The following is a 20,091-nucleotide window of genomic DNA, read 5'->3' on the forward strand; positions in this document are numbered from 1 at the left end:
TGGGAGGTGGCACTTCAGTAGACTCACATGTACGCTAAATAGTAGGGAGAGTTATATAGTCATGCAGCTCTTTAATCTGTTAACGGATAGGCGGGAAGGAATGAAAGTGATAAGGGAATAGACTTAATCCTTTCTTTCACATTTGCTTGAATTTAAAAAAAAAAAAAAAAAAAAAAAAAAAAAGTAAGAAGGGAAAAGACTTCATCCTTTCTTTCACCCATTTGGTAGAAGAGGACGAAATATCAAGATAGCGGACAAGACAGAGTGAGAGAGAATGAATAGAAAGAACAAGGGTTTGTCACTATCCACTCTTTAGCATATCTATACCATTATAAGAAGAAGAATATGTGTAGAGGAACAGTTCATGAACTAAATCCATACAAAGAGCGGCAAGTACCTGCCCTAATGCTTGGAGGCAAAGTGCTCGGAGAACTCCTTCTGCAAGGTCTACTGGTAAGTCCCTCCTGCAACCAAAAGCAGAGGTCAATAAAGAAAAAAGACCCCACAGTGCGTGAAGAATTTACAACACTTGAAGTTGCTCTTTGTGCAAGTCTTTATCTTTGTAAACCTGAGTTCAGAAGATAACTGTGGCAGAACATGTCGGACAGCGCAATCTAGGTATCCTGCTGCCTTCAAGAAGATGTCAATTGAAGCTCGCCTGCTTTCTATCACACAAGAAAGAAAATGACACCTTTTCAGTAGGAATAGACAAATTAAATTTCCTTATGTGGCACACAAATGATAAGGAATGAATACATAAAAGCAACATAAAAATTTTGAAACTACCACATCTCGCTCAATATATCCCCAAGCAATTATCTTAGCAGGAAAATGGATGATATTAACGACTGTTTAGAATTTTGTTATCAGATAAAACTGAAAAGCCTTTCAGATTGCAGGCTGGAAATAAAAAAATTATAACCCTATTATGAACTCAATTGAATTAAAAAATGTTTGAGAACAGATCCTGCAATTAAACCATTAAAGTACACAGCAGAGAGCAGTCACCAGGTTAAGTATAGTGTTTCATACAACACTATTAAATCTCAGTAACAGAACATATCAAGTGTAGTTAACAAGTATGAGATTAGTACATGGAAACAGACAAAATCCTGATTAACCTAACCAATAGTCTTTTAAGCAAATAGTCCCAAAACCCATCTGAGGTAAATGACCAAACAATGAAAAGAATAAAACCAATGTCCATTTCCCGTATAATTATTAGTAATAGCAGAATCTAATCCTCCAACCCTAGTATCCAGTATGAATGTAAAAGCTTTTAATATACTAGCTAGCTTCTCTTATGTTAAAGCTAGAATAGATAGATTTTTGACAATTTACCTGGACATACGCTGTTGCTTTGTCACAAGAAGTTCATATTAATTCAAAATTCGTTAAGATAAAATCAAATAAATTGCAAAATGAACAATTGAGGTTAGACATATATACAGCTCCAGCACATTAGGTACATTATTGGTATCCTTCAATTAGAAGGATACTTTAACTTCGTGTCCTCAAGTAAACATTTCAAAGCTTTTGTAATTACATCAAAATAATGATGACGAAAAAGGAGAGAGAGATGGAACATCACCAGCATAAAAATTTGCAATCAGCACTTACCTTCAGATACTTTTGGCTGATAACCATCAGAAGATGTTCTTGGAAGAAGCAATAAGTTGGCCTGTGATAATGATAACGTTGCCATCAAGTGCAAGACTGACAACACTTCATACCAAGCATTAGAAATGGCTGTTTCCTGCAAAAAAGTGATTCATATCAATCCAGCATTTTGACAAGCAGAGGAATGGAATCCCAAATCAAGACAAAATAAACATAGACAAAAACATGTAACTCAATAAACTAGAATCATACTCCCACCTCTGCTTCATCCTCCTGGTTTATCCAAACAAACTGTACTTTGTGTTGTAGATGGTTTCCTGCACAATACAAACAATCAACAACATTAGAATTTACCCTACACAATCAGGCAGTTCAAACAGTCTTCCAAACACCACGACAAATGCATTCATTACCATCTTTTACTAATCCCATAAGTACAGGCAAGTAATCTTCGAGAGCCTGATGAAGATCAGCCAATGTTGAACCTCCTGCAAATAACAATTCAGGTTAATACATCAACTAGTGCCAATGAACTCTTAATAAATATCATTCTTTGGAGAAACAAACCATGTTGTGTAGCACTTTTTCTTCTTGTTCTTGAAACTGTTGGTCCTTCTTGGGCTGCCATGACAACTATACGTGTTCTTAGAGCAGATAAACGCTCCACCAAATTCTTCGACAAGTTGTCACCAAGTGATTGAGAGAAATCAACAGGTATAGGAATTCGTAAACCAGGTACATAAACAGAAACATCTCCAATATTTCCTGGTCTCCTTCTATTTCCAACCGTATCCTTGGACGTTGACAAAAAGCATCCCATATCCTCGAACTTATTGTATCTAATAATTTAAGGAAACCAAAAATCAAATTAAATTTTCGAAGTACTCAATGCCTCTCATACAGAGGGCAACAATTATAAATATGAACTGGGAAAAGTACAATATAAGAAAATGAAGTTCAAAGAATATAGACAAAAATCACAAGTGGACAAGTAGCAGCAGAGACAATTAATGTTCAACTAACAAACAGCTGAACCAGTTGGTTACTCACGAGTAGCATCCAAATCACACTCACTGGAACTCTCCAAAAGTTCTCGAAAATGAGAACTTTTCCATCTAACGATTTTCAAAAATAAATTAAAATATTTTTTCTTCTCTTTTCTACCTTCAATGAGCGGTCCATTTTTCATAAATATATTTGACAAAATGCACAAAAAAATTTAAGTTCTCTCACCTAGTGCTCTTATCAGAAGCTTGAGTGATGGGTCAAAAGTTGAAGTAGTTTCTGCACCAGAACAAAAGACAAGTTAAAGGCAATGCATCACAAGTAAAGCATGAAAATTTACTTCCTTTTAAAAGAGGAAAAAAAAATTAAATAAATAAATATTAAAACTTGTATCATATGCTTTACAATTACAAATGAAATTTCAAAAGAAAAATGTGAAGGAAAAGATTTCGAATTCAACCCAGCTAAAAATAAAAATAAAATAAAATAAAAAAGGGTAGGTGACAAATAGATCAAAGCTAGGCATGAGTCTGATAATATAAGTTCACAAAAATTGAAATGAAATAATAGCAGGAAAAAAGTCCAAAATTGATTAATTTTACGAGTAAAGAATATCCAAGTGAGTTCAAACAAGCAACACACAAAGCAAAGCGATTGCTTCGTCTGTTAGTTTATTATTCTGAGAATTGCGTATCTATGAATTAAACGACCAAAATAAACCAAAAGAAAAACACTCCTCAGACTTGCTGAGAAAACGCAAGAAACAGAAAACCCAGAAGAGCAAATTCACGCAAAAAGCAACAAAAACCCAGTTGTTCAGAGAAGAATTTGATCATAAAAAACCAGAATTAACATCATTTGAAGAGATTGAAACGGAGATGAAATGGGAATGATGAAAATTGAAATTGAATAAAATCTTACCATGAATTGAAAAGGGTGTTGGGTGTGAAGAGAGTATAAGAAAAACTGAAACTTTGTATATCAAATGAAATTCAAACCCTAAGAAATGCGGAGAGTAAACTAACTGAAAATGGGCGAAATTGAGGGTTGGGTAATTGGATGATTGAAACTTGAGAGAGAGAGAGACAAAGAGAGAATTGAATTGGATTGGAATGGAATGGAATGGAATAAAATAAAATAAAAAAATGCTAGAAACACAAGAGAATATGCTAATGAAAACTGATGATAATTGCAACCATTTATATTAAGTACGTAATTTTCGCTTTGCTATCTTACTAGCACCTAACTCCCTTAACTCTCTCTTACCCCTTCTTAAACCTTTAGGTTTTGATAAGTATCACAAACTCCCCTTATTGAGATAAGTTTGATGGGAAAGTGTCGCCACATCATTTTAAAACAAGAACGTGGATTGTCTTACCATATTCACCAATTTAACGTGATGAAACCGTCTAATAACATAATGACATATAGAGTTTAGTTTTTATAACTATCTATCATAATGGTAATTATGGATGAATGATAGACAGTAATTATTGATCAATCATAATATTAGGCCGAAGAAAGTTAAAATTTCATTTATATATGTGATAACACATGTCATTATATTATCTGACAATCTCACTGTAGCAACCAAATAATGTGGTAAATACTGTCCCATATAAGTATATAAAAAATTTAATTTGGTTTGGTTTAGATTTTATGGTTGGGTTAAAAGGTTTTGTAGATGCAGGTTAATATTTTAAAAAGTATTGAGTTTTAATAAAATTTAGTGATCTTGTAGGGCGTACAATGTAATTACCCTAAAGTTCTATAAAGTGCGCCTAAGTTCACCACCTAGTTGTGGACACTACAATGTATTAATATCCTATGCTTTAATGGAAGAATATAATTGAAGCATTCAATTATGATATTGTATTAGCATCATAGAATCACCTAGTACTATATTTATATTAATGTGAGGTTATATAGTCCAATTATGCATAATCTCTATTAATGTATGCCACAATCTTTAATAATATAGTTAATTAATGTCACCCATCAAAATTCTTTTCTATCAAATCGATGATATAATATTTCACGGTAAGAGTGTTTCAGTTTAAAATGCTATTAATTAGAAGGTTTAATTGTACACCCGTGAGGTTTAGAGAGAAAACTAGAAGACCCACAGGTTTTTATAATAGAACACTTACCCCCTTATGATTGACAAGCACTTTTTAAAAAGTTAATCCTGACACAGAATCTTGGTACAATAATAAAATACCATTATTTTATCTTTTCCCCTACAACAAAATGAAACTAATACCTGAAATTTGTCATATAATCAAGTTATTAAATATATTAAATAATTTTAAAATATTAAACTTTGACCATTCAATAAGACATTTGGGGAAAAAAAAACTGTTTTTTTAGTGTTGTATATTTTACTTTTATTATAGTTACTTTTCACAAATATCATTCAACTACAAGGGTGTAAGTGTTTCATTCTGAAACCTGTGGGTCTCTTGTTCACTCACTAAACATCAAGGGTGTCTATAAAGCCTCTATTAATTAGTACTTGAGAATAATTCCATAATTAGTATTTCAACATGTGCTCTTAAGGTACAGTTTAAATACCCTTAAAGATTAAAAATAAATTAAAAATTATATTTTTTTAAATCTTTTTTTGTATATATAATAAATAAATATTTTATCTTCTTGCATAATTAACATATGTCTTAACGATACACACTTTATTACAACCCATTCAAAAAATAGGAAACACTTGAAAGTGGGAGAGATTTGTCAAACGCGGCGCCTTAAAACACACGTGAAATGATTCGAATTGAGACTTGTTGCCACTGTTTCCAGTTGTGTTCTTGGCTTCTCGCCAAACCACTTGTGTTTTTGTTCTTCTTTAAAAAATGCCAAAAATATTAAATTTAAAAAACAACCCAAATTTTTTTTTTTTTTTTATTTTTTATCTTCCACTAATATTGGCCCCACATTTTTTTTTTATAAAAATGAAAAATTAATTAATATAGTTTCAAATACTTTTACTGTATTATTATTTGTTTTATTCGGAAATTATAACATTATTAATGAAGCCACTCGAAGCTTTGACATTTTTCTAACACTATCGATTTTTTTAATTCTAGAGACTACTAAAATGCAAACATGATCTCAATTGTCTTATTATGTATAATATATATTGCTTCAAATTATTAAATTAGAAAATATATTTCACACCACTAAAGAATAATTAATTTAAATACCCACCTTGTTTATTTTGAGATTTATTATGATTTCTTTCTAGACTTGTGTAAAAACTTTATAATATTTATTGATATTGTGATTTGAAGTATATAGGATGTGTGGTGGAATCTACGTAGGAATTTGTATAAAACTTGTAATCTCAATGTTGAATCGATGAATGAATGAGATATTGAACAATAATACAAAGAAAATATTTTTAAAATAGTTCGAATGTTAAGTGTAAATCTCACGTCCACTGTTATTGTGTATTGTTTTCTTTGTGCATTGATACAACTTAAAAAATATTAATAAAAAAATCAAACCTCTTAATCTGAATAAAAAGTAAGTTTATATACTGTTACAATGATAAACTTATAAATAAAATTAATCTAAAAAAATAAAATGTGGCGTGAATTCGTTTTTCAAGAATTGACGGCACAATAATATTTATCAAAAACATCTCTAATTTAAGTGGTTTTATTGACAATTAGGCAGAAATTGAGATGGAAATATGAAAAAATTTCAGATTAAAGATTAGAAGAATAATATTTTTTAATAAATTTAAATTTATTTCACAATTATTTAATAAATAAAATAATTTTTTAAAAGGATTGTTGAGAAAAGAAAGGTTATGTAATTGTAAAGTAGAAGATAGGTACAGAGAGAACAGCAAGATGACAAAAGACACGTGTCAGATAGTTACGGGTGTAGGCTAGTGATTGTCTGTCTGATGGTGGCGGCAAGAAGTAAATGAATCCAACAAGCATCACGGTAGACGAAGCGACACGTGTCTGACAGACGTAGTGCCTTGACGTAGAAGGAAGACGATCAAAGGAATGTAGCAATTCGTTGCTTTGGAATGTTCACAATTCTCACCTTTTATTTGTAGGAGCCTATTCCCTCCACCATTTACCAATATAATTTCATAATTAATGTTAGAGTAGTGCTATTTGTGTCAATTGATCCGGATCAAAAACTTTTTTGAAAAAGTAAATTTACAAATTTATCTTTTAATAAAATAAAATTATTTTTGGCTCATAAACCTTGCTTTTTGGAGGGAAAGCAATTTAAAGATGAGAGGGAAATAATTATTATTTCAATATTTCCAAAAATAGAAGTTGGAAAGTAGAAATTAATTTATTGGAAAGTATGAATTAATTTATTGTAATAATTAAATTGTTTTAAAAAAACAAAACATGTAAAAGGTACCCGTTTGCAAGTGTAATCCCTTTTGTCTTGTGTCATACTTTTATCATCCAAAGTTGAAGTGTAATCCTTATTGCAAGTGTAAGAATCCTTTGCAACACATTTTCATACAAAGTATGTTGAGTTAGCTTGGATGTTTAGCCAAGTACACTAGTTTAGTTATTGATTAAAGTATTTATTTGAGAAGCATTATTTTGTCAATTATAATTAAATTTATAATTGTTGGTATGAGTCAAATTTAACAATAATTTTTGTTTTATTTATATCACCCTTTTAAGTTCAGAGTCAGGACACTAAAAGCATATAATATTTCATTTTAAATTCTAAGTGCTAGTAATTGAAATGACAGTTAGATTAAAGTAAAAAAATTTGATTCTATAAACATTAACTTTTGAATTTACTGTATAAACTTGACTGCATTAACTTTAAGTTAGTGAAATCATATAATATATTGTTTTAAATTTCAAGTCCGAGCAATTAACTTTAAGTGCACACTAAAATCTTATAATATATTAGTTTAAAGAGTAAACGACATGTTCCCACCCAAGGTTTGACGAAATCCCAAGTTAGTACCACTGGTTTCATTTATTCTAAATTCCCACCCTTAAAGTGACGGAAAAACGTTTGATGTAACGGTAAAGGGGTAAATTGGTCATTTTACATGGGCGGCGCACGTTAGCAGACCACCGCCTCTAACAGTCCTCCGGCGCACGTTAGCAACAGTCGTTCCCGACGTTTTTCGCTCTTTTCCGGCGATTCTTCCACCCAAAATCACCCTAGTCACCACCATTTGAACCCTCATCCTCCCCTCTACAAAACCATACCATTCACAACCACTCATCACTCGCCGATCTCCGGCCACGGCAACGAAAAACGGTCGATGAACACGAACTCTCGTCCGTCAAATGACCGACGAAACGGTTGCTGGGGACATAGGGGTTTTATAGATTTGGGGACGTGGTTGCATTGGTGGTGTCCAATTGGATTTTCACCGCCGGAATCGACCGAAATCCGGTGAAGAACACGAACCCTAAGCCTAACGTTGCCGGCATGGAGGGCAAATGAGTCGGAGATAGAGGTTTTGGACGACGGACTACGGAGGTGATGGAGGTGACCAGGGGTTCGACGTCGTCGGAAACAGCCCAGATCGGGCTGTTTCGTGAGGGTGTATAGTCCGAGGGTGTTTTTGATATATTTGAAAATAAAATGGTAAGTTTTTATAATTCTATCTATTAGGGTTTAAACAATTTTAATTAATTTAGGGTTAAGGGCATTATGGTAATTGTACCCTCTAAACCTAAAAATTCATAACACTGTTACTTTAAGGTGGGAATCTGGAATAAATGAAACCAGTGGTACTAACTTGAGATTTCGTCAAACTTGGGTGGGAACATGTCGTTTACTCTTAGTTTAAATTCTATGTCTTGCGTTGATTGAAATGACAATTAGATTAAGTAAAAATTTATTCTTATAAAAGAATATTAAAGAAACCATAGCCGTCACCACGAACATGCATCTCAGAGCACTGCTTTTCGTGAAAAATAGACTTTATTGAAATTGATTTTTATCACAAATATCTTCTTATAATTATTTATAATCAACTTTATATAACTCTTAACATATAATTAATTAAATATGTATACCAAACCCAATGTTTTGAAAATATGTCATTGGAATTCGTCCAATTTCAAATTTTATTTAATTTCTCTCTCATCCTTAAATATTTTTTTATTTTTTTTAATTCTGCAAGGACAAATAAGTCTTTTACATGATCATCTCTATAAAAAGTAAAATATATTCTATTTACCTTGATCAATTGATCCAACAAGCATGTTGTTATGTAATTAAAAAAATTACATTTCGATTATGCCGATACTAAATAAACACGTTGTTATTCATTGATTCATTGAAATGTATATAATCATAAAAAAAAAATGTGCTCTTAAGTACAGGTAGGGTAAAACCACAAATCAATCACCCTTTATGGGTAGTTAGAGTGTTTAGACTTAGGACAAATTGGAGATTGTATGAATAGGTTTACAGTTTCAGATTTTTCCTCGTCTAGGCTCTATGTTTAAGTGGGAGATTGCATAAGTTACTACTTAGTCTAATCCGAAGATTAGTCATTTGCACTTAAATTGACCTGAACATGTTAGTTAAAAAAATAAAAAATAAATACCCACAAATCAATTTGATCGAGTCAAAGTTTAAGTTCTTGTGCACGAGAAGGCTGGAAGAATAAAAAAAAAAAAATCAATAAAAAGGGAGCATTTTGATAATTACCATATTTTTTGGTCTGTAGTGTATTATTACGAGTTTTGGGGGGGTAATTATATTACTGTTAATTTTACACAGAAGCATTCCGATATATATTTATTTTCAAGAGTTTTGAAAACAGTAGGGTTGCACTTGATCATTATTATGATACTTTTTAATCATATTTTGAAAAAGTAAAATTGGGTAGTTATATGATATAGGATTTAAAAATTTATAAAAATACTCCCTATGTTTGTTTATTTTACTAAACATCCTATAATAAAATATGGAAATTAACAAAAACACCTCCACCCACCCAGTAAATACCGAAAGCTAGCCACCACCACATCGAGATGGTCAAGTCACCGTATCGTCCGATCGTTGATATGGTCGGTCGTGCGCCGATATGGCCTTTTCCGACCATATCCACTGTGGATCTGGCCGAAAAAGGTCAGATCTGACGGCATTTGGTCATTAACGACGACCAAAGATACGGCCGTCATTGACAACTGGCTATGGCTAAAGATCTGGCCGTTAACAGCCAGATCTTTGGCCATAGATCTGGCCGAAAAGGGCTAAATCGGCGCACTACCAGCCAGATCCAGCCGATAGTGCACCATTATACCATATTTCGGCCAGCTTTCGACCGTTGTGGTCAGAATCTGGCAAATGTGGATTGTTGGCGTGTTTTTGTCAATTTCTAAAAAAAAAAATTGGGTGGTGTTTAGTTAAATTAACAAATTTAAGAGGTTTAAAAAAAATTGAATAATATTTTGAGAATAAGGAAATAAATGTGTATTTTGCATAGAATAGAGAATAGAATACTGAAAAATTGTGTACCAAAAGGGCCCTAGATGTTGACATTCAAGCATGAATAGGGGTTTAATTCATAACAATATTTGCCATTAATTAAAAGATATATACTTAAAAAAATAATGAAAGAATATTAGGGTTCACTTTGTACAGTTGACATCTCATGGAACAACAAAAAATAAAAACATTTTTCCTCTCCCTTTTTTGGATCTTTGAGCAAAATCAAGTAGGCAATTTGCTAAGAATAGATTCCTAGCATACTTAGGGTATCTCCAACCTAACGCCATTTTAATGTAAAATGTGCTCCAACCCAACACCAAATTGGTGTAAGTGAAGAGTATTACGTCAAATTTGGTGTAACACTATTCATCCACACCAATTCCTAGCATACTTAGGGTATCTTCAACCTAACGCCATTTTGATGTAAAATGTGCTCCAACTCAACACCAAATTGGTGTAAGTGAAGAGTATTACGTCAAATTTGGTGTAACACTATTCATCCACACCAATTTTGGTGTTACACTATTCATCCACACCAATTTTGGTGTTACACTATTCATCTACTATAGAATATATTTCATTTTCTTATTTTTGTTATTTGTATTTATGTTAATTTGATTATTATTTATATTAATATTTATAATACTAAATTCATAATAATTATATAATTCAAAAAATGATGAAAAATTAAAAACAAAACTTTATTCAATACAAATATTAAACTACAATAACTCAAAATAAAAATTAACACTGATTTAAAAACACTAAAATTAAAAGAAAATACAACATAAACTAAAATAACAATTTCGTATTCCGGTAGATTAGTTTCAGATCCTCTAAGATCATCAAAATACTGGAAAGAATTGGAGCTATTTTGAGATCCTTGACCTTGTTGTTGAGCTCTTTTTTGCATAATTATTGATTACTCATTTTAAAAAAACTCAAGCAAACTTGGATCGGTTATGAAATTCAAATCCGATTTCAAAATTTTTTTGCTCGACATAAACAAATCAAGGATCCAGATGCTCACCATGTTCTTCGAAATGCATTAAATGATCATTTGTGGAAAGAATATACTAATTCAAAAAATTAAATTACTATCAATAAGGAATTTTACTTTTGTGTTGTTAATATCTTTTTTTTTTTTTTTTTTTTTTTTTTGTGGCTTTCTATTTTAGGTGTAATGTTTTTTTATATTAAATGTAATGTTGATTTGATTAAATAAATGCTTAATTTTATTAAATTAGTATAATTTTCAAAGTTATTATTATTTAATAAAAATATCATTCCTAATATTTAATTAATATATACAAAAATAATTAGTAAAATAGATTAATTGTTGATTGTTAATAGAAAAAAAAGAAAGAGAATATTCTAAAAAATATTCTTTTTTGTATAATATTTAATGCAATAAATTGGAGATGCAATAGTGAAATACAAAAATAAATCACACCAATTTGATGTGAAATTTTTACCAATTTGATATTTGTGGTTGGAAATGGTCTTAGCATTTTGATTTATTTCTTTATTGAGAATACTATAAGCTTTCTACTCATGACATCAAAAGATAACTAAAACAAAGTGCATATTTGTTATAGCATATGATATGAAAGTGATTCAATTTTAATTTAATCTTATAATTTTCCTCCTTCTTAACCATATATATAAGTCTTCATTAGAAAATTAAGTTTTTACATTTTTTTTTTTAAATTTCAAATTCCTCTAATAGTATGCCATTTTATATTATAATATATTGTCTTAACGTGTATGCATTTAAACGGTGTATTTTATTTATAAAAAACAATAATTTTATCCTTAAATATGTTAACGCGTGGAAGTAGAACATTGAATAATCACATATATTTGTAGTCGCTAAACATCTCCTTGACTATGTCATATTGTCATCAGTAGGCTCCTCAATTGAAAAGATTTTTTCTTATTTTTTTTTTTTAAATTATATGAATTTATTTGTATGCAATTAGTCAGGACATGTGTTGTATCATAATTAGGGAAAAAGACATAAATAAAATGTTAGCCTTTTTATTTAATTTATTTTCTCCATCAATTGCTGTCATTGGCATTCTTAAGACTTTGTACATCACTAAACACTGCAAACCAGATCCTTAAAATTTTCATTTCTTACAAAATCCCTTTCTCTTTCATGTGCTGTTAAAAAAAAAAAAAAAAAAAAAAAAAAAAAAAAAAAAAAAAAAAAACCTTAATTAAATTGATCATCGGATGACACATATCAAATTACTATAATATTGAGTCAGTAATATTATCTCATTTAAGATAATTATGTCGGGAATTGATATATTATATTTCTGTAGGTGTGTTAGTATTTATGGTACTATATAGATTTATTTTATATCGATCATCATATCTAATTGTAAATATAGATGAATTTATCAATCCAGGTGTTTTTTCCCTTCTGAAAAGGTTTAGGTTTGTGGGGTTTGTTTATTATATAAATTAAAAGAAAAAAACAATAACTATTCGTATTTTTATGCATTACCATAAATCTCGAATATATAAACTATCTCTAAATCACTTTATGTTTTTTTGTGAAACAGGTGTTTTAGCCAATGCTCGCGTGCACCTTGACTAATCATGTAGGTGTTAGCACACATCCCACTGTTTATGATCACTCCTAACTACCCTATAAGTGACTAGCATACCATCTTACTAACATGATCAGCCGCTTAAATCTTGGGAGCGAGGAATTTTTTTTTTTTTTTGAACAAGGTATCCAGCTAACATCGCCGTACCTTGACTTCCTTATAGGTGACTAGCACACATCCACCCCCATCTCATCTCAACTAATCTCTATAGGTGCCTAGCATAGTATCCCACTAAATAACATCTTACCGCCATGATCACCCATTTAAATATTGTGAGCGAAGGGATTCAAACTGAGACTAAGCACAACACACATCCTTGTTTGTCCTATCACTTAGCTGTCAAGGATATCTCTAATCACTTGCATATAGTTTATATATTGGATTTTTTTATAGACAATGCTTTTATAATTCCCTCCTATTCATCAGTATCAATCGTAATAGAATAGATTATGTTGTCAAAAACTCGAAAATATCGTATCATTATGACTAAAACCGTACAATTGAAATCGATTGATCATCTCTCTATAAATCTATCAGATTTTGGGATAACATTTCATGAAAGGATCTCCATGTCAAGGGAGAAGCCAAAACCTCACTTTTTGCAAAAATTGATGTAATTTGAATTGAGTTTGATTGAACAAGAAACACAAAAACCTTAAAAAAGAAAAAAAAATATTAACAATAATTTGGAAGTTCAAAATTCAAATTTTGTAGGACCAGACAAATGACTAACCTACAAAACGCCACCGTCCAAGGTTATTACCTTCCACAGTGCATGCACACGTGGCATTACGTTTGCATAACGTCAGCTGCTATATCACTTCGTGATCTAAAGCCGCCTTTGTGGACCATTCGCCTCCTAGGACGGTGCCTAAATATTTAAAAATAAAGTCTTTAATTATTTTTTATTTCTGTTTTAACTCCTTTTATAATTATTGATCATTACTTTTATTTCTACTGTTTTTTTTTTTTTTTTTAGGTCTCCGTTTACTTGTTGAATTCATCTTTAATTTTTACTCCAAGTTTGCATAGACAACAAATTTCTTGAAAATTTTAAAAAAATATAAATTAAATTAAATCCTTAAAAATCTTTTTTTTTCAAATGAGAATGGTTTAGATTTAAGTGATATTTAGATAAACTAATATTGCACTGCAAATTAGAAATAATTTATCATTTGCAAATTATAAGGGATTTGGACATTCCCTCAGTATACAATTTCCCAAATGTGTAAGTTTTGATAAATTTAAAAGTATAGAATTTAACGATTTACCCAATATATCCTAGGACATATAAATGTATATTTAATATAGATATAATGCTAACTATACTCAAATTTGATAATCTTGATGAATCTAACATTTAATAATATGATTTGATAGTTTGATCAAAAAATGTTAAACTATGCTAAATGGTGTTAGGCTTGATACTTTAGCGGATGCCGATTATTTTTGTGTTTCAATTTTTCATTAAAGGTAATTAGGTTTAATCATGTATTTTTATGGTTAAATTTGATTTTAAACAAAATCTTTGCCATTTTGGGAATTAAGATTAATAAAGTTGCTTACGTGTTGAATATTTCAATTTATAGTTAAGGATAAAATATTAAATAAAAAAATTGGGAAAAATATCTTTATTATTATATGAATTTAAGGGAGGCAAACGAAATAAATAATCCTAAAATGAAATTAAATGGCATATAAATCATGTGAGGGGGACAGGTGTAAGGTGGAAAAGAGGTAGAAAGCTTGAAAGGCACGTGACAAGATATTGCCATATTGCGTTAACGTTAACGATATTTGGCGCCAAAGATATATGAAGGAAGATTGAATGTGCGCCACGCGTAGGAGACAACAATGATCCTAATGATGCTACCTTACAGTTAGGGAGATGGGATTGAGATCAGCCGTCTGATCACGTTAAATGGCTAAAAATGTGCAAGGTGTCCCCAATCATGGAGCTGGACCAACTATTTGGTCCCTGCCACGAGTCCTTTTGCCTTTAATAACATTTAACGTGCATGGCCTTCTTTGTTCACACATTTCAGAATTGAGAATTTGAGATCAATAAAAGTGAGTTTGATTGGGGATCAGACCCAATCTTTTTAGGTGCAAGGTGAAATGTACCACGTGTGAGTGCTGTGCCACGTACTTGGAAGGTAAGAGAATCAGTGAGATGGAAGGTGACGTTACCCTCTTAATTAACGAGACAATTTGTTTTGTATAAAAAGAATAACAAATGTGATGCTTTATGATTGTATTTATAGCTGTAAGAAGAAAATCTTTTCTCTCTCAACCTATTGAGTTTTAATATGATGTATAGTAAAAATTTTTTATAGTGATATTCTAAATAAAAATAAACTCTATATAATCATAAAATTTCATATTCCTAATTTAGAATAGTTATAAATAAGAGTAAACTCTATATTATAATAAGTTATAATTTTTCTAATTCTCATCTTAAAAAAAGTTGCCTCCACATAGTAATAATTATATGTATATTGTAAAAAAAATATGACATATTACATTAAAAGTTTAAGATGAAATATAGTATTTATCTAAAGTTGTTTGGGACAATAAGTTATGTTTTAGAGTTGTTACCCAATCTTTTAACTTGCGAGTACATTACTCGCTAGCATAAACATTTTCTTGTTGAAACCAAAATATTTATAGCTTCTCAAGCATGTTTAGAGTTCTTGGTATGAAATTTTTTGTATTTCCATACTATCATCCTCATAATTATTTTCTTTCTTTTCTTGTCTAATTGTAGCAATGATTTATTCTTCTGTTAAAACATACATGACTTGTTGTTTGTTTGGATGATTAAGGAAGACATTAATATCTATTTGATTAATGAAGTGAAGTTGTCAAATCTGATCACTCAATTCTACAATGACTATTTGATTTTCCTCATCCACTTCAATTGTAACTTGTAATTCATCAACATCGGGGTCTTAATTTTATAATGCTTAAAACAATTGACAATTGTCTATGGCTTTACATCAATTGACCATACAGCAACTGCATTTATAATTCCATCAAAGATAGTGATCTTTATTGGTTACAAGACATGATCTTCTATCCGTTTTAAAAATAGGCAATTGAAGCGCTGAATTGAAACCATAATACTATTAAAACATAAATTAAAATCCTAATATTGTACTACTAAAACATGAATTATGAAATAAGAAATTTTTGTAACTACACCTCTATTAAGTTATAACTTCTTTAGAGTAATAAAATTAGTTAACCCTACTATTATGACTATAAAGATGTTTTACGTATATCTAATTTGATTTTTTTATATTTTATTTTATATATTTCACTTTCATGATATATCATAAAAGCATTGTTTTAGTTACTGGAATTGTCTTTTTAGGGACTTGTGTTTGATTTATTTGTTCTTGTAATTCTCGTAATCATTTGATATAATTTCCGAACGATCTTGAAAGATGAAAAATGTCTCTATGTGACACCTCTATGATATTGATTTGATAAGTAAAAGCATGATGGAGATAGTATTTGATGATCTATTCTATACTTCTTTGTGAGAAAAAGAAAGAAGAAAATATTTATGCTCTTTAGTGGGCATAATGGGCCTAAATGATCCAATTTTACATTTGATAGAATGGGCCTATAAATGATTCGAATATACAGGGTGGGCATCAATCATGTAGCAATGTTGTTGTCAGGGTTACTATAGTTCTTAAATATCTTGATAATTAATATAACACAATATTAATTTGGTTTATAGTAAATATATTTTAGTATTAAATCGTTGTTTAACTGTTTTGATCAATAACAACATAAATTTAAATATAATAATTGATAGTTAGTTAGTATTATGCTTAAAAAATCACACTGATATCAGCATAACCTAAAAGACAAAATGTATTAGCTGTCAAAACTCAAACCTTCTCAAAAGATATTGTATAATAATTGTCCACCTTTATCAAAATAAAGGATCAAGATGAATGAGAGCTCTCTATATGTCAAAGCAACTTACAAAAGTACTCATTACGTTGAGTTCAAAGGTGTTTAAATGAGCACATCTCTTCATGAAAAAGAGGTTAGTTAGGCATATGAGAGCTAAGTATACGATTTCAACTTTATTATTTGTTATTTGTAAACAAAGCATTTTTTAATTTTTGTACACTCTACAGACAATATTATAAAAATAGTCAGAGAATAATAAAATAAAAGTAGATGTAGGATTTTCTTTAAGCATTCAAACCACTATAAAAATCCCACTTATCAGTCTTTTATTTATGTTTCTACAAACATGTATCATCTCAACTCCATAATCATATCATGTGTAATTTCAAAGACTTGTTTAACACTTTACACATACAAGATTATTAGTGTCAAAATCACACATCCATAGTTAGGAACGCGAATTAAGTGTTTATAAAGAAAACTCCACTTCTCAAATTACAAATTAGAGGTAAGTCAAAGTTCGATATAGTTAGTTCTTTAGAGTTCGACTTAGTGTAGAGTTCCACTTCATCTTATAATTTTATAATATTTCTGGATTTGTAAATTTGGAGTTTATTCTCATTCTCAAACACCGAAGCTGTTGGCTGATTTATTAACCCACTTCACAAACATAAACAACACAAAAAAATTCCAGGAAAATGAGGATGAAAAATGTGGCTCAAAACCTAAAGATAATCAAAATTCTGGTCATGGGAGAGGCAGAGCTCCTTTCCTCCGCTTGCCAATCATTTAATGTCATCTTCTTTCCATGACACGAAGTGAATCCCAAGTGGAGATATGCGAGGTTCAACAACTGCTCTAATGTAGGCATCCGGTCAACTCTCAGATCTCAATTCTCTAATGATAGGCATTCAAGATTTTAGACTATTTATTTCGTAAAAGGTGGTACTGTAAGAAGTACTAATTGCATTTAATAATTATTAATTATAATCAGATATGATACAAATTTGCTAACTGAGTGCATTGAAGAAATTGGTGTTTTCTTTACAACTCTATATTAATTGTTACAACATTCAATTATTAATAACAGTTTCCCAAAATGTGTAAGTTTGATTAAAAGCATAAATCTAGTCATAAAATCAAATGATTTGCCAATTATATCCTAAATGAAATAATAAATGTTATATTACTAATATATAATATAATGCTAGACTATACTAGATTTGATAATCTTTATGAGTCTAGGGTTTAATAATGTGATTTGACAATTTGATTAAAAAATGTTAAACTATGCTAAATGGTGTTAGACTTGATATTTTACTGCATGTCAATTATTTTTGTGTTTCAATTTTTTATCAAAGGTAATTAGGTTAAATTCGTGTAGGTTTATGGTTAAATCTTATTTTAAACAAATCCGTGCCCTATTGGGAATTAAGATTAATAAAATTGCTTTAGTATGGAATATTTCAATTTATAGTTGAAGGATAAAATATTAAATAATAAAAAATGGGAAAAATATCTTTATTATTATATGAATTTAAGGGAGGCAAATAATCCTAAAATGAAATTAAATAGCATATAAATCATGTGAGGGGGACACGTGTAAGGTGGAAAAGATGTAGAAAGCTTGAAAGGCACGTGACAAGATATTGCCATGTTATTTGGCGCCAAAGATACATGAAGGAAGATTGAATGTCCCATTGAATGTGCGCCACGCGTAGGAGACAACAATGATGCTAATGATGCTACCTTACAGTTAGGGAGATGGGATTGAGATCAGTCGTCTGATCACGTTAAAAGGCTAAAAATGTTCAACGTGTCCCCAATCATGGAGCTGGACCAACTAATTGGTCCCTGCCACGACTCCTTTTGCCTTAAATAACATTTAACATGCATGGCCTTCTTTGTTCATGCATTTCAGAATTGAGATCAATAAAAGTGATAGTTTGATTGGGGAAATCATTTGATATAATTTCCGAACGATCTTGAAAGATGAAAAATGTCTCTATGTGACAGCTCTATGATATTGATTTGATAAGTGAAGGCATGATGGAGATAGTATTTGATGATCTATTCTATACCCCTTTGTGAGAAAATGAAAGAAGAAAATATTTATGCTCTTTAGGGGGCATAATGGGCCTAAATGATCCAATTTTACACTTGATAGAATGGGCCCATAAATGATTCGAATATACAGAGTGGGTATCAATCATGTAGCAATGTTGTTGTTAGGGTTACTATACTTCTTAAATATCTTCATAACACAATATTAATTTGAGACTATTTCATAAAAGGTAGTATTGCTATGTGGTTAGTATTAATTATAATCAAGTTAAAAATAGACTAGAGAGAAAAAACTCAGATATAATACAAATTTACTTAAGTAATTGTATGAATGTTACAACTGTGCAATAATTACTTTAACAGCAGTAATGACATATAAAATTTAACAATAAATTTGTTAATAAAGGCTTAAAAATTACCCAATTTGATGCGTAAAGAAAACGAAATAAAAAATACTGAATATAGGTAATTAAATGTTCATAAATTTAAAACCAAAAAAATCTCCACTTACCAACTTACAATTCGAGGAAAAGCACAACAAACGAAAGTCAAAGTTGATAATAGTCACGACGTGCTATATAATCTACATCAGTTGCTGGTATTGGTAATATTAAAATGTTGATGGAGCGCAATCTTTCTGGAATTATCAATTCAGTGCCCTCGAAGATTTTCAAATCCCCAAGCACAGGCAGAGCTCCTTCCTTTACTTCCCACTCATCAAACTTCAGACATAAATTTAGAATTTTCAGCCGAAGAAAACTCTTTGCCGAGCATATCATCTTCCTTCCAACATAAGAACCCCAGCCCAAGTGGAGACGCGAGAGCTTCAACAACTTCTCTAATTTAGGCATTGGGTCATCTTTGAGATTTGATCTCTCTAATGATAGACATTCGAGATTTGGCACTAGTTCATGCAGGTTTTCTGGTACGTTATGTATCGTCCCTTCCAAGTGCAAGTCTTGAAGATGTTCACAATGAGAAACGGGCTCCAGAGAACCAAAATGCCCTATACTCGGATCTTGTAATGCAACCGATAAAATCCTTAGACATTTCAGGTTGGCAATGGAATCGAAAGTGAACTTGTCATTTCTTGCATGAAGGTCCCCAAATATCTTTAGCTCTCGAAGATTAACCAGCCTTTTTTTCTTAACTTGATTCCAAGCGGAAACTTTTACGTACTTCAAAGTCTGAAGTTTTGTCATATTGTCAATCGGCAAATTCTCAGTAAAATGTCCCATAAGATGCCTCAACTCTGTCAGCTTACCTATGTCAGTAGGTAGTGGAAGATGCGTAAAAGAAAAACCTGGTCGTAAGTCCAGAGTTTGTAGGCTTGACAACTTGCCGATGGAAGGTGGAAGAAAAATAAGAGATGAATTTCTTA

The 20,091-nt window shown here is 30.7% G+C and overlaps 2 protein-coding genes across 2 annotated transcripts; both read right to left on the minus strand.

Annotated features, from left to right (window-relative positions):
- Positions 1–397: 397 nt before the first annotated feature.
- LOC116119866 lies at positions 398–2,459 on the minus strand (the record flags this gene model as incomplete). The annotated part of the gene is made up of 6 exons (XM_031405801.1): positions 2,188–2,459; positions 2,034–2,108; positions 1,879–1,937; positions 1,621–1,756; positions 569–665; positions 398–464 (listed from the first exon to the last, which is right to left on the minus strand). Coding segments are annotated over exons 1-6 (687 nt in total), but the record flags the coding sequence as incomplete, so codon positions are not given.
- Positions 2,460–19,258: 16,799 nt separating this feature from the next.
- On the minus strand, positions 19,259–19,948 carry LOC116119870 (putative disease resistance RPP13-like protein 2). Its single transcript, XM_031405806.1, has one exon. The coding sequence runs from the start codon at positions 19,946–19,948 to the stop codon at positions 19,259–19,261; it is 690 nt and encodes a 229-aa protein (XP_031261666.1).
- Between the last annotated feature and the right edge of the window lie 143 nt (positions 19,949–20,091).

This window comes from Pistacia vera, unplaced genomic scaffold, assembly GCF_008641045.1.
Source record: "Pistacia vera cultivar Batoury unplaced genomic scaffold, PisVer_v2 Contig909, whole genome shotgun sequence".
In the NCBI taxonomy this organism is placed as follows: Eukaryota; Viridiplantae; Streptophyta; class Magnoliopsida; order Sapindales; family Anacardiaceae; genus Pistacia; species Pistacia vera.